Genomic DNA, 16,011 nt, shown 5'->3' on the forward strand with positions numbered 1-16,011 from the left:
CCCCAAGGCTCTGTCCTTGGACCCATATTGTTCAACATCTTCATTAATGATGTAGGCATTGCAGTCAGAAGCGGACTGGCCAAGTTCACCAATGACACCAAACTTTGGGGCAAAGCATCCACACCAGAGGATAAGCAGGTGATCCAGGCTGACCTGGACAGGCTCAGCAAATGGGCGGACAAGAACCTGATGGCATTTAAACACTGAAAAATGCAAGGTTCTCCACCTTGGGAGGAAAAACCTGCAGCATCCTTATAGGCTCAGCAGTGCTACGCTGGCTAGCACTACAGAAGAAAGAAACTTGGGGGTCATCATTGACCACAAGATGAACATGAGCCTGCATTGCGATGCTGTGGCTAATAAAGTGACCAAAACACTGGCTTGCATCCATAGATGCTTCTCAGGCAAATCCTGGGACGTCATTCTCCCCTTGTACTTGGCCTTAGTGAGGCCGCAGCTGGAGTACTGAGTCCAGTTCTGGGCCCCACAATTCAAAAAGGGTGTAAAGAAGCTTGAGAGAATCCAGAGAAAAGCCACGTGCATGATCAGAGGTCAGGAAAACAGACTTTACAATGACAGGCTGAGAGCTATGGGGCTCTTTAGCCTGGAAAAGCGCCGGCTCAGGGGTGACCCGATGGCCACCTATAAGTTTATCGGGGTGACCACCAGTATCTGGGGGAACGTTTGTTCACCAGAGCGCCCCAAGGGATTACAAGGTCGAACAGTTATAAACTACTGCAAGACCGTTTCATAGTTTCATAGTAGCTAGAGTTGGAAGGGACCTAGGTAGATCATCTAGTCCGACCCCCTGCCTTGGCAGGAAAGAGCACCGGGGTCAGATGACCCCGGCAAGGTGCTCATCTAACTTCCTTTTAAAAATCCCCAGGCTAGGAGCCTGCACCACTTCCCCTGGAAGCTGGTTCCAGGCCCTAGCCGCCCTGACTGTGAAGTAGCGCCTCCTAATATCTAATCTAAACTTACCCTCCGCCAGCTTGTGACCGTTATTCCTGGTCACTCCTGGCAGCGCACGGGGGAACAGGGACTCCCCCAATACCTGCTGATCCCCCCTGACCAGTTTGTAGCAGGCCACAAGGTCCCCCCTTAACCTTCTCTTGTGGAGGCTAAACAGGTTCAGGTCCCGTAGCCTCTCCTCATAAGGACTGCCCTGCTGACCCCTGATCATACGAGTGGCCCTCCTCTGGACTCTTTCCATATCGTCCACGTCCCTCTTGAAGTGTGGCGCCCAGAACTGGACGCAGTACTCCAGCCGCGGCCTGACCAGTGCCGCATAGAGGGGGAGGATCACCTCCCTGGACCTGCTCGAGATGCATCTGTGGATGCATGACAGGGTACGGTTGGCCTTCTTGACTGCCTCCCCACACTGCCGGCCCATGTTCATTGTGGAGTCAATGACGACTCCAAGATCCTTTTCCATCTCTGTGCTGGCAAGAGGGGAGTTCCCCAACCTGTAAGTGTGGTGCCGGTTCTTCCTCCCCATGTGCAACACCTTGCACTTATCAGTGTTAAACCCCATCCTATTCTCATCCGCCCACCGTTGCAACCTGTCAAGGTCAGCTTGTAGCCTATTGCACCCTTCTAGTGCACCCACATCCCCCCACATCTTAGTGTCATCAGCAAACTTGAACAGGGTGCTTTCTACCCCCTCATCCAAGTCACTGATGAAGATGTTTCAGGCTGGACATAAGGAAGAATTTCTTTACTGTTTGAGCCCCCAAGGTCTGGAACAGTCTGCCAGCGGAGGTGGTTCAAGCACCTACATTGGACACCTTCAAGAGAAAACTGGATGCTTATGTTGCTGGGATCCTATGACCCCAGCTGACTTCCTGTCTTTCGGGCAGGGGGCTGGACTCGATCTTCTGAGGTCTCTTCCAGCCCTAATGTTTATGAAATCTAATTACATAGATCTTAAATTTCCAGTTTGCCAGATGTCTTTGATATCAAAGCTTCAACTCTGTATTGTATAAAATAATGTAGAAGGAATATATAACTAAAAATTATTTGTGTAAGTCAAGGCTATCAAGAGGGTATAATCTGTATACCTTTAAAAAAAAAAAAAAAAAAAAAATCAAGTCACACATGTAGACATATTTTGAAAGTTAGCTGCATCAAGATCCTGATGATTTTCACACCCTTACTCCACCCCCCTCCTTAAAGGAGTTTGTAAACCATTCCTTTAAAAACACTCAAGGTTGCAATTTTACTGCTGATAATTAGCATGAGGTATTATTCTAAGATCCATTATGTGGCATTCGGAACGATCAGAGTTAGTGCAGATGTGAAGTACAGGTTTCTTTGCCAATGAGTTTTGCCACCATGGTTTTGAGTATTTATGCTTAATCTTCTATACACCATTGTGGCTACCACAATGTACAATTTTGAGTAACCATGGTTTTCCGTGGCCACGCACTAGCCTGCCACCTGCCATTTTTCCCATAAGCCTTTTTGTCTTGCCAACCAGAGGAACTTTCAGGAACCTAACCCCAGTGGTTGGTGAGGGAAACCTGTATGCATGGCCAAAAACATTCAGAAATTTGACCGCATTATTTGTAATAGGACAGTGCAGATATGTCATGATAGCAAAAGACACATAATATACCAGTGGAAGTAGCAGCAATGATCATAATTTGATGTGTGCCCCCTTACCACCTGGAAAAATCAGGCAGGTAAGGAGAAACATATCTACAGGGCTCTCAAGCCTCACTTAATAAATAAATAAGTCAGGAAGCACAGCAACTATACCACACTTCTACTGGAGAAGGCAAAGTTATGTTTTTTTTCCCCAAACTACCTAGATGAAAGGATTTTTTCTGAATTACCCTTGGGAAAAATGGAAGTCTTTAAGTATCATTTCAATTTGTGCTGCTCTGATGTAACAAAAAGGGTGCTGGCATTTGAAAACTTCACCTCAGGTCTTCAACATACTAATCATGGACACAACTTCCTTTAGCATAGGATATTTTCTTCCACCCACATCCAAAATTAATGATTTGGAGACAGAAAGGAGAAGCCTCTTAACAGTATGTTTTCTTAGTATAAGAATAACTGAAGTACCACAAAACTCATTACAACAGACTGCAAAACATAATCAAGAATGATTTGGAGAGCAAATCCCAAACGTCAAGATTCCACAAGAGACCCTTCTTTGACTCCTGTCCAATTACTAAAATGATAAGTCTATCTTTTGTTTTTAAAGATTCAAGTTGCTAAAATGTTTCAGAGTTCTAGAAAGATGACCAAGCCCTCATGGCCTATTGCCATCCAACAGGCAAGTGACCAGAATTCACCAAATGGACCCTTGGCTTGGAAAGACCATACATTTCACTAGCAACTTCTCCAGCTGTCTAAGGAACAGCCTTTTTTGATTCTTGGAATCCTTTACAGGCTAGTCTGTGAGTTGTAACATGGGGCCTCAACTATGCGTACACAGTTTAATGGGGAAAATTTAGGCTCCTCCAGACAGACAGGGGTACAATGGTACCACTACCAAAAAAATGATCATTACCAGGAAATATTTCAGCACTATTTGAACTTCAGAGGTAAAGAAAGTTCCTCGTCTTTTATCGTTTTAAAGCCATGTGTCTGTCCTCAGAGTGAAGAATAATTCATAATTGCTCTTTTTGCTGGTTAACAAAATCTTAGGGATATCTTTAGAATCACCCTAATGCATCTCCATTTAGCCAGATATGCTGGGAAAAGGGACAGTCAATATGAACTTCTCAACCAATATAAAATGTACACATTCGGATTTCTGAAACAGGCTTTTTAAAAGTAAGTTGTCCCGATTAAAAAACAAAACAAAACCAAAAAAACCCCACACCACTAGTCCTTCATTCTTTTTATACCAGTTTCTCTCTCTCCTATACTGTTCTATAAGGCTTCTCTCTGCAAGAGACAAGGTAGAGGTGATCAAGTAAGAACAAATATACAGAGGCTTGTCAAATAAACAAGATAAACCAAGGAGATGAACACACACACCAAAAAAAAAAACCAAAAAAAACCTGACTACTCTGAAGTTTGGTGTCTGAAGCGACTCCAAACACAAATACACTTCTTACATTTTTTCCCCACTATAGAGTTATAATAGTTCCTTTTTGCTGGAAATATTGTGTAAGTTGTGTGAATAAATCCTTAAAAGGATACCATCTCTTTCTAACTTTTATTTTCTAATAGAACAGCTGTCTCTAGGCGTTTCATTCACTGTGGCTGTTTTTAGAAGTGGAAACACTAGCTGTGCAATAAATGTACCAACCTAACACCTACCAATTATCCGCTTCTCATCTCTTCGAGCTCACAGTCAGAAGCCCTTGGTGAAGATTTGTGCAGGATTAGAGGCTTAGTAAGATATTCCATATGGACCAACCAAAACCTTCATTTTATATTTAGAGAGTGGATGCCTCCATAGTTCTGTAAGCCTAGGCTTCTAAATTTGTCAAAAGAAATGAGGATTTTTACCTAGTTTACTAGAGAATGATTGAATTACTGAGATATTTGTCATTTATGCAAGAGCTCAGAATGAAGAATGCTTGTTTTTATTAGGGTAGTTCTTCACATAAGTGAAAGCATATGGGTAGGTATCTGCTGTCATCTAGTTATTCATTGGTTCAATATTATTTTTTGACATCTGGGCCAAGGACAGAAGCTACACACAAACCAGTTTAAGTAAACTAGTTTTAACCTGCAACAGAACAGAAGTTCAATGCACATAAACTGGTTTCAAAATGGCCAGCACTGGTTTAAGATAAAGCTGGTTCAATGTAGTATCAGACTTAACTGAGTGGGTCAAACTGGTTTATGAAACTTTTATCACAGAACCCTTCCTGGTCTAAGTTAAATTGGTGTCCCCCAGCATCCTCTGCAGCCCTGGGCTGTGCTCTTTGCTACAACAGAGCAGGGCTGGCCCCGCCACAGCTGTCAGCAGGAACTTTTCTATCTCTAGCAGCCAAAAACAGGGTGGATTTCCACACCTCACCCCCTTCTCAACCAGGGAATAGACGCAACTCCCAGTTGGGGCTACAGAGTAAAGCCCCACTGCCAGCTTACCCCCTCCACCGGGCAGGGGGTGGGCCACCTACTCCCACCTCAGTTGGCCCACAGGCAGGGGAGGGGGCATGGCTGGGAATCACCCCATCTCCCTGCTTGGGAGAGAGAAGTAAAACTGCCACTGCGGGGGCGTAAATCCCCAGAGCCCATGGAAGGGCTGGCACTCAGGCAGCAGAGGCCCCGATGCACTCCCCGTCAGGCCAGCCACCCCCAGAGAACATCTGGGTCAGGACAGCAGCATGCTCTCCCCCGGCCTGCTGCGTGACAGCCTGGAGTGGTAGAGCTGCAGCCAGTGATGCAAGCTCTAACCTTACTCCCATATTAGTGGCACTCCCATCCTGTACCACACCCTGGTGGGCCAGGAGCCACTGGGGCTGTGTAGGCAGGGCCAATGGGAAACAGGTGCTAGCTCTTGCCATGCAGGTGGGAATGAGCTGGGGTGATCACCTAGCCATGCTGCCTGCTCAGCCGGCAGGTCAGACTGGAGGGGAAGGGGGGGGGGGTGGAAAAATGGCCCCCACTGTGGGCTTTCCACCCTGTGCCAGGCACAGGTTGGCTGGGGATCCAAAGCCAGGCAGAGGGGCCATTTTCCTCCCCACTCCCTCTTCAGCCAGCCTGCCAGCTGAGTATGGACCTTGGCTGGGTGATCACTCCAGCTCCTAGCTCAGGCAGGGGAATAAAGCCCCTACTGCAGGCTTCTCTGCAGCTGGAAGCCGGCTGATTACCTGGCCATAAGGGAGTGTGGCCTGTCAGGCCCTGATGCACCAGTGCTCTCAGGTGATGCACATGCACCCCCATGCACCCCTTGTGTCACCACTGGGGGGCATGGCCAGGTGAGTGGCTGAACTCCTGGCTCTGAGTTTGGGGGGTGGGGAAAGAACTGCCCTGCTGGGGGTTTCCCCCTCCCCCAACACCAGGGAGACCTCAGCTGGGGGTCTAGGGCCAGGTAGAAGAGAAGGTTTCCCCCTACGCCCTCTCTTCAGCCGGCCCCCCAGAGTGAGGAGGCGGTGTGGCTAAGAGGTCTGGCTCCGGGCACACGGAGAGAGCGGAAGAGGTGCCTTGCTGGGGGCTTTTCCCCTCCCCACTTTGTAGGGGAGACCCTGGCTGGGGTCCAAGGTGGGGGCAGTCCCTCAAGGCCTGCTCCGCAGCTGGCCAGGACTGAGGAGGGGCATGGCTAAGGGAACCAGCTCTGGGCACAGGGAGAGAGGGAAAAACACCCCACCGGGGTTTCCCTCCTACCCCTTCCCCAGTACTGGGGAAGACCCTGCTGAGCTCTGGTGGGGGAGTTACCCCCACACCCTCTCAGCTGACTGGAGGCTAGAGAGGGGCTGTGGCCGGGGGGTGGGAAAATATCACTGTGCCCCCGCTCTCTGTACTGGTCGACAGGCTGGGAGGCGAGTTCTAGCACCCCTGGCCCCTGGAATGGCCCAATGCAGGGCTCTGTCTGCCTTTCACTATTGAAAAGCAAACAATCAGTTCACTCTTATTGGTTCAATCCAAGCAGTTTACAGAAGTCTGCAAAGATTGAATCAATTCAGGCTCGGGCTTTCTGATCGTCTGTCCCTAGCCCTGAAGACCTTCCATTCCAAGATATTTTACTCATTCAGAAATGGTCAAAGGAACTTTCAAAGTTACTCTATTTGCTCACATAACAAACAGATGGAAAAAATGAACATTTTTAAAAAATATCTGTACTGCTATGAGACAAGTAGTCATGGTTCAAGTGATGAACCAATACTTTAAAGAAAAAAAACTCTCATATGCAAAGACTCTGTGGACATTCTACACAACCCAATGCTTCATTATCTATAGAGAAAGTCTGAGATTTCATTTTAGTTTCTCTGGTACAAACCACTACTGTTTAAAATTATCTGCCAAGATTATCAGGAATTTTTCCAAGTTTCCTGAAAAACTGTTTGGTCTGTTAATACTTGCTGATGCAGCTTCCTTGAAATGGATTTTTAAGTAATGAATAATTTATTTGGATGCAATATCAAAGCACCAAAAAACCCATTGCAATTAGTCCTATATAAAAGAACAATTTTTTTTTAAAAATGGACAATAACAAATAGAAATATGGAGGGATTAGTTTGTACTTGTGACTTATTTTAGTTTGAGGAATTGCAGAATTTAAAACAGGAAGGGAATAACTGATTGTGAAGTTATTTAAAAACAATATCATCATAAGGCACTGGAGCTTTTTCAGTATTATAGCTTCTTTAACCTCTGTCAGTTATGGAGGTTTTCAAACAGCTTCTGTTAGCTGAGGAATTTGGCCTCTCTATCCTTATATAATATTTCAAGTTCAGAAATTTACAGTATAGAATTATACACATCTGTGATTAAGTCTTTAATGACTGTGGAAAAGAAGAAAAGTAAAGTATTAAATTAGCAAGACAGTTCCTTGCTCCATCCACTTTAATAGAAAAAAAATGCAGAACACAGTTCAGACTACACTGTGTGATGACATAAGAGATTCTAGATCTTGTTTAGTTTCCTACTGTTTCTAAAATTCCTTATACAAGGAGTACTCTGTCCACTCAAAAATGTATAGTTTGTTCTTGACACTGATGGAGGATATTTTACTCTTTAAACAATAGCTTTACTATTCAGTTATCCAAGAAAAGTTTGGTAGTTGCTTCTGAATCTACAGTCAAAATAATTTAATTAAGGACCCCTTAGTTTGTGACTAAATTAGTAGCTTAAAAAAAAAGAAAAAAGATGATCATGAAGTTCCCAATTGTAGTCCTTTAAAAGCAAGGATGGCCACCAACCTGTGGTACATGTACTGCAAGTAGCATGGGCAGTCTGTGTGTGGCATGCAGCAGATCAGGGAGTGGACAGGCAGGACAGCAGATATTAAGGCAAAGAGAAAGAAGAGCAGTAAATCAGAGAGGGGAAGGAGACTGGAGTGGCATTCAAGAAGGGTGCAGGGCTAATCTATGGCATGCTTGCCAAATAGATTGGCCCCCACTACTTTAAAAATCTGTTGTCAAGAGATAAAATTAGACTTATTTGGAGAACTGGAAAATTGAAATCCTTTCCTGCTTAAAAGTACACACCTCCCAATACCACGTATTTCAAGAGTTCTATATTATTACTGCTGCTCTTCTGATTTTGAAATAGTTAGGGCATGGTCTTATTTATATAGAAAAATGGCAGCCTCAGCATAAGTTTGAAAAAAATCCTGCTACTTTTAGAAAGTTATTCTTAAAGGCTTTTGCTTGTCACCTAGAAAATAGTTATTTATTGATATGATGAAGGATCCCAGTGGTTTCTTCTAGTGTCTACTCTGGTTGAGGAGAAAGCATGCAACTTTTCACTTGCATGCAAGACACCCAAAGCATATACTCACTTTTCTAAAAAGGACCTGAAACTTGTATATAAACAGTAACACACACTTTGTGACCTGAGGCAGATGAACTAATTCTAGATTCTTTGCAGATGCACCATGCTATTCTCTACTGGATTGAAAGGGAATTGGGAACAAACACACATGCAACCCAAGTGAGCAACTGATGGCAGCACTAGATAAGATATATTGCCTGATCTGATCTTGGTTTCAAGCCAGACTAACACTATTCATGCTATAAAAATCTAGGAGCTGTTTCAAATTCAAATAAATATTCAGAATCAGAACAAAATACCACTCATGGTCTTACTTGCTCAGTTTTTATTCTTCTTTCAATATAAAATGAAATGCTATAGCCAGATATTAACAAGTAAATAGACTGCTCTTTTATCTCAACCTAACTGGCACAAAACTAACTTTTCCACCCAGGAGATCTTATACCACCTTCAGCTCTCCTGTGAAATATGAATTTGTTTCCACTTAGGAGAAATTTTACCATCTTTGCATTCTCCTATGCCTGAAGAAGGGGAAGTGTGTCCAAAAGCTTGTAAATAAATAATTTTTTTTGCAAATATCTGGTTGGTCTAATAAAAGATATCACCTCTACCCTGAGTTATGATTCCTTTTACCTGTAGACCAATATGGCTACAACCTATATCCCTGAAACAGCCAGAGATTGAGATTCAGGCATACTAGAATGCGAGAAACTAGAACAGTGGCTAAAAATGGCACTAAAAAGATGCAGGGAAGTGTTTTCACAGAGAAGTTTCTTTATACAGTCATAAACAGCAGCATTCATTCATTTAAATTTGTTTCTTAAATGAGTAGGATAGACATCTTCCTGTCAGACAACCAAATCCATGTCATAATCAGATATTTCCCACTCCTACCACAGACTGCTTTTTTATTTATTTATTGGGGGGGGGGTTGTGTAGGCTCATATTCTGCCATTGGGCTGACAATATAAATACAACCCAACTTCAGAAGATACAAAAAAATGCTAAAGAATTTCTACTCACTAAACATCCAGGCAATGCAACACACATTGCGTTTCACGAACAATCTATAGTGTGAAGTGTTAACACAGAATCCAGGCGAGTTACCAGTGTAATCTGCAATAAGTGACTGGCAAAAGCAGGGCCAAAACCAATTCTTGCTGAAGGCTTTTAACTGTTAAATATAAGCCAGAGTATTTTAATATTGCTTCAAAATAGTAACACGCAATACCAGGGGACCAGGGTGGCATCACAAGCCTACCCAATTTACTTGAATACAAAGACAACCCTGAATTTAGGATGACTCTCGCAATAATTAGATTCTATATATGGAAAATTTATAAAATGTTATAAAGTTTCCCAGGTACAGAATCTAAGAACTGGAAGGTTGCCTTGAATCCTCCCCCCCCGCGCTACAGTGGTGGTGGTGGTGGTGGTAGTGGGGGGGGGGGAATAAAATGAAATCAGTGGCTGGGGTTAGGGGAAAAAAAAAAAAAAAAAATCATCAGGTGCACCACCCACTTCTTCCCCCTAGACGATGTAGTCGTCTTCTTGTACCCTGCCACCTGGACCCTGCTCCAGCTCCCCACAGCTTCTGCCCCTTTCCCCCTGCTCCCCAATCTCTCCCCCAACCCCCCCTTACCGTCAGACACTGCTCAGGCTGCTCCATCTCCGAGCACAGCAGTAGAAGCTCAGCCTTTGCCTGGCCATGCAAGTGTCGGCACTGCTGACTGGCCAGACAGGGGAAGGAGTTTCTATGCCCAGGAGAGATGCTAGCCTGAGCTGGAGCTCAGCTGCTCCTGAGAGGAAGGGGGAGGGAAGGGGTGGGTGGGGGGTAGAAGCTGTAGAAGGGAAGTGGAAGGCATGGAGCAGGTGACTACTGTGTCCGACTGGCCCTGACCCAGGCTCAGAATGACAGCTGCAGCAGCAGCCACCTGTTGCCCCCTTCACTTTGATTGAGATTAAAACTAGGGCTCTCCCCCTGTCAAATGCTGATGAGGGGAGGGTTGTTTACTGTATTTACTAAAATATAAAACATGTGGAATAACAGGGCTGTATTTTCAGTAGCATGAATTTTAGTCAGGCAAAGAAGCCCTTTCAGAAGCAGTGTGGGGAAGTCATCAACCCAGGATAAGAATGTTTCACAGATGGAATACTTATTGGAAATTATTTCATGATGTGCACATTTTAAATATTAGCTTCAGTTTTTTTTCAAGTTAAAGTATAAAACAGAGGGATCAACAGATGTTTACTACTACTAATGAAAACAAGTTATCTGCATTAAGGAGATGTAAAAGCACTTTACCTGTTTTATAACTCTGTGATCTGTATATATCCCTGAGCTCTTTCATAAGTCGATCTGAAGCCTGAACTGACCCAGAGACTGCACCCTGAAATAAAAATGGCAACACTGAACACCAGGAACTTTGCTTGCATTGTTAATGGTTGGAAAAAAACAAAACAACAACAACAAAAGAGGTCTATACAGCTACAGAATTTGTGCAACTGTATTAAAAAAGGTACCACACAATGATAGGTAGGGTTACATTGGATTTAAAAAAAATAAAAGTTTATCACAAAGGTTGAGACAACTGAGTGTCCATAAAGTCGGAAAACCAGAAGAATTAAGTCTCTCACAACAACAGCTTGGCAACAATACCCAGATCCTATAAATTATGGAATCGTTAAAATGCAAACATTTAAACAAGGCAAACAGTACAAGAACATCCAACAGAGCTTTTGGAAGTACAAAATTCCTCTCTAGGAGTAGATTTAGAAAAAAATCAAGTTCCTCAAATAGAGTGCAGGTGGAAGAGCTGCAAATTTGTGGAATTTAGGACCTGTACAGAGTCAAGGGGCACATTTTAGAAACCAACACATTCTAGTGCAGAGGTTTTCAACCTTTTTTCACTTGTGGACCCCTAAAAAGTTTCAAATAAAAAGTACAGTCCTCTCTGATTTTTAAGTGTGGGTATTCACATACTTTTGATTGATCGTAGTCATCTTTTGTAGACCCCTTAGACATGTTTTGTGGACCCCCATAACCCCTGCAGACCACAGGTTGAAAACCACTGTTCTTGTGGTTCCAAACAAGACTGTTAGCTTTAAACATCTGTATCTTTAAAGCTACTTAGTAGGAGGGCTCCCTTTTAAAAAAAGAAACCACACATTTCTTGTTGTAAAATAGCTATACATCTAGATACTTGGCTATACAATCATTTTGATCACTAGGCACAGAAAAAAAAAAAGTTTCTCTTCTCCCCATTCAAGTACTTGTAACTTAACTGAAATAATCTTCTTAAAATAAAATTGCTTTAGAAAGGGTGTTTTAAGCCAAGACAACATAGTAGTAATTAAAAAAAGGAATTTTAAAGGTTTATAAACAACTGAGAAGACAAAACTTTTCAGAAGCTAGAATAAACTTTAACAATAGGGCTCAACGGGTAGCTTTAATAAAGTAATGAAATAACAGAAAGGTTATACAGCCATTTACCCAGAACCCAGAACCTTTTACACTTACCAATATAATTAAAGAGGGAGGGGGAGGAGGAAGGGAGTAGAGATTTTTAAATTGCCCCTTCTAAAGAACACTGTGAACAAACACTAGCTTATATTCACACCTATTACAGAATAGGGTTGATTTACTTTGAGATCACTCTCCAGTCAAATCATGTGCCAGATTAAACTATGGGAAAAAATGGAGAAGAGATGGAAGTTAGGAGACTTTCAAAACTCCATTAAGCAGAGACACAGAGGGGGTTATTTCAGTCTTGCAGTACTTACATTAGAACTACCCCAGTTTTCACTGTGCAAAAGGATGCAATTGATGAAATGAGTCAAAACCAAAGCATCCATTTTGTCCGTCTTTGGTTCAAGCCCATAGACTCTTCAATCTCTCTCTCCCAAAATAAGATACAAAATGTAAACACAGGTCTTACATGTCAGGATAGGGCAAATGTGGAAATCAAAATGAAGAGCTTAAGATTCTAGGAGTAAAATTCTATTCCATCTTCAGGAGTGTATTTTGCTTTCATTTTGGTGCAAGCCAAAAATCTGAGAAACTCTTTACTTTGAAACTAGTGTTTCTGTTGAAAGTGGGGACAATTAAGGAAGCGTTGCAAATCCCTTAAGGTGGCAAAAATGTCAAGAAACTTGGTACATGTAGTGAACACATGTCAAATTTGCTTTTTAACTATTAACAATAATGTTCAGAAATTAAACTGCAGTTCTCGCCTCTCTTCTACAGAAGGGATAGTAAAATAAATCAAACTACCAAAAATTTAAAATTAATTCAGTTTATTTTTACTGTAACATTTTCTAATAGTTAGAATTCCTACAGGTGGATTATAGCAGAACACAATCTCTTTGAAATCTGTCCTACAACTATGTTTTCATGTCTACCATTTAATGAATTACGTTGCGTGTACAAGAAATATAGGCTCATGGTTATACCTTTTCCTCCCTTGATTTTATAGTCAGGTGTGAAGAGTGCCTGAGGTTATTAATCCATTTTTTTCAGTTGCCTGGATATTAAAAAGGGCTCATTTGCATCCGAAATTATTAAATAACACCTAAATTACTCAATATGCCAACTAGAAAGTGCCCAGACATGTCTTATTAAAACAATGAGTACTGGAATTAGAATACCCCAAGCTCCAATTCCAAGGGTGACATTTCAATAAGCTCAAGACATTCTCTTAACCTCTCTGCCACAGTTTCTTGATCTCAGAAATAGGGATATTATTTCCATCTTAAAAAGGTGAGGTAAAGATTAATAAAAATTTGTAAACAAACATGAAGGTAGAAAATGCTACATAAATATCAAGTTCCTCCTTTTTAGGTTTTTCTTTTAATTCTGGTCATCACAGACTTCAAGATAGCAAGGTTAAGTTTTAAATATTTATTACAACTGCTTGCATGCATTCCAGTCTATTTACATTTTATAGTCAAGCTTTTTGGGGGAAAGAATGGCAAAACCCCCAAGCCTCATGCCCCTTAAATTTAAACCCTCCAAAAAAAGTAAGGTTGTTGCCATGATGATCCAGGAAATAAGTGATAAGCAAAGATATTTGGTGATATATATTTTATTGGATCAATTGTATTAGTTGAGATATACTAGACATGGAAAGTTTCAGACAAAATCCACTTCCTTGTCTAACATCTCCCCCATCTATATAGTTGGTCCAATAAAAGATAAATCACACAATAACCCTGCTTTCTAGCAAATAAAGTAAGGAAACCATTACTTCTTTCCCTGCATCCTCTGGATCTTCCAAAAAAAACCTATTTGTTTTTCCTGGTTTTTGCATGGCAGCCAACATATTAGAGGAAGTATATTTTATTAGACACACACAAAAATCTCACCGAAATGCCACATACAAAAGAATTAAGGACCTACATAATGTTAATGAACTTATGTGGGCTTTAACAGGGGTGTTACTAGCAATTTCAGTGCCCTAGGAACAGATGCTCTTGCATGCTGAAGAACAGGAGTGCCGAGCGCTGCAGGATTCTGCTGCCACTCCCTCTAAATCAGCATCTGGGGCTAGTGCCCTGTTCACCTCACCCCTAGCCACTCTAATGGGCCTTAGATAGATACCCTGATCCACCAATAATTTGGAGGGAGTTTACTGCTTTGGCTTCCTGAGAACACTATGAACAGCCAGCAAACAGGTCTTTTCCGTATACAGCAAATGAAAATAAAGTTTGGATAGGAAACAGATTGAAAAACATTTACTATTCAAGTATTTGATGCGTCATTCTAGCATGCCTGAAGCAAACAGAAATATGATATACTTACTTAGCGTTAAAGGAAGAAAGACTATGCAGAACTGACTTAATTTACTCCCTTGCCTTGTTAATGAAAATAAGGATCAACAACAATTAGGAGCCATGTTAAAAGACTACATTTTCTTCTGCCTGATAGTTGCAGTGGTAAGTTATAGGCTGGGGCAAGACACTAAAGTAGTGATTTACAACCAGGGTGCTACAGCACTCAGGGGGTACTGCACACCTACTGGGTGTACAAACACTTGCACATGATTTGTAAGATAAACCCACAGGTTTCAAAACAGGAATCCAGTGTCAAGAATATGCTCTGGAACAGAAGAACTGCTGTATAAATTTTCCACAGATATGTTTCTATTCCATTTTCAAGAACCAAGTGAAACCTAAGAGCTGGCATTTTCCAAGAGCTACCCAAGGAGACTGCTGTATTATGGGTCTAGAACATTCCTTTTGGGCTACTCAATTTGAAAACTTGAAAATATGGTCCACAATTACATACTCCATGGAGAACCTCCTTTATTTGATATGCAAAAGTGCACACAATGAGAGGTCCATGGAGGCCATGGCTCATTTTGCAGTAGTCCTTGCCTTCTTAATGAAACAGCTGGGAAGATGGTAGAGCTACTGTGCTCTCACAACCACAGATTCCAAATAAAGGCTACACTGAAGAAAGTTCAGTTTGCTCTAGAGTAATATTTGGAATCCAAAACTAAGGTTGGTTAGACAAGGGGAAAGTGTCAACATAATACAATTACCTGATCTCTCATCACATTCTGTGGAATTGTTACATCAACAAAGTGGAAATATTTACTTACAAGAACACTTCTTTAGCTGAAAGTGCTCATGTACCATACTGGGAAGCTGGAACCTACTTCTTCCAAGTGTGATAATGCTCCCTTTTTCTATTCTCCAAGATTTTTTAATTCCCATTTGATATTTAAGTGGGAGCTATCAGAGGTTTAGAACAAGTCTGAAGAGATTATGTGAAGGCTATAAGTATGGACATATCACATGAGACGATATAAGAGACCTAAAGTGACTGATGCTTTAGTATGGGCACCTTAAAAGTTAACATTAGCAAGAATAAAATTTAAAGCGTTGCTTTAGTTTTGCAGGTGCCCAAAACCCCAGAAAATCTAAACCAAGTCACAACAGGTTAATAAATTAGGCTTTTTTTTTCTTTTTTTTTTAAACACATCTGCTAGGTCAAGACCACTGTACAAAGTGACACTGGATTTGAGCTGTTGCTGCACCAGAACTTGCGGGAGACAGTTTGAGGTTGGCATCCATGCTTCTGGCAAAATCAAATCAAATTGCACTATTCTTGCTGGACATGCATTCTAGTTGACATTTTGCACCCTCCCTTACAGGCAAAAAAAAAAAAAAAAAATCTAATCCAGGGCCTTGTTCCTCAGACCAAGCATTTGGAGGAGCAGAAACACATTTTTACTGCAATCTGAAGTTGTATAGTGGAGTGAGTGGGTGCATCTACATGTTCATTTAATGCCATACAATAAATTCTGGAGCTGTTTGAGCTGAAATCAACTGCTCTTGGGCACAGCATCTACACATGTGCCTGGAGCGGCAGCAGCTTGAGCTAGGGTGGAGCAGCCCTGGGCTGACAGCAGGCTTGACATCTGAGTTAATTCATTTACTGTGCCTGAATACCAGCGCATGTGTAGACTCTGACACTTTAATGAATAGCTAATTAGTCAACTCTGCAGTAAAGCACACATCTAGATGTACCCAGTGACTGTAAAATTACTCCAGTTTGAATATTGGCTTTATTTACAGTTTATCAAATCAGAGATTGCC

General features: G+C 42.0%; 1 protein-coding gene across 3 annotated transcripts in view; it reads right to left on the reverse strand.

The window, feature by feature from the left end:
* Positions 1-16,011, reverse strand: part of UBE2Q2 (ubiquitin conjugating enzyme E2 Q2) — an 88,431-nt gene that overhangs the window by 16,457 nt on the left and 55,963 nt on the right. For all 3 annotated transcript variants that reach the window (XM_090028772.1, XM_090028770.1, XM_090028771.1), the window contains one exon: positions 10,715-10,799. In XM_090028772.1, the coding sequence (XP_089884898.1) occupies positions 10,715-10,799 (85 nt within the window). The remainder of the gene's footprint in view (positions 1-10,714; positions 10,800-16,011) is intronic.

This window comes from Crocodylus siamensis, chromosome 15, assembly GCF_052110815.1.
Source record: "Crocodylus siamensis isolate JL-2025a chromosome 15, ASM5211081v1, whole genome shotgun sequence".
Lineage (NCBI taxonomy): Eukaryota > Metazoa > Chordata > Crocodylia > Crocodylidae > Crocodylus > Crocodylus siamensis.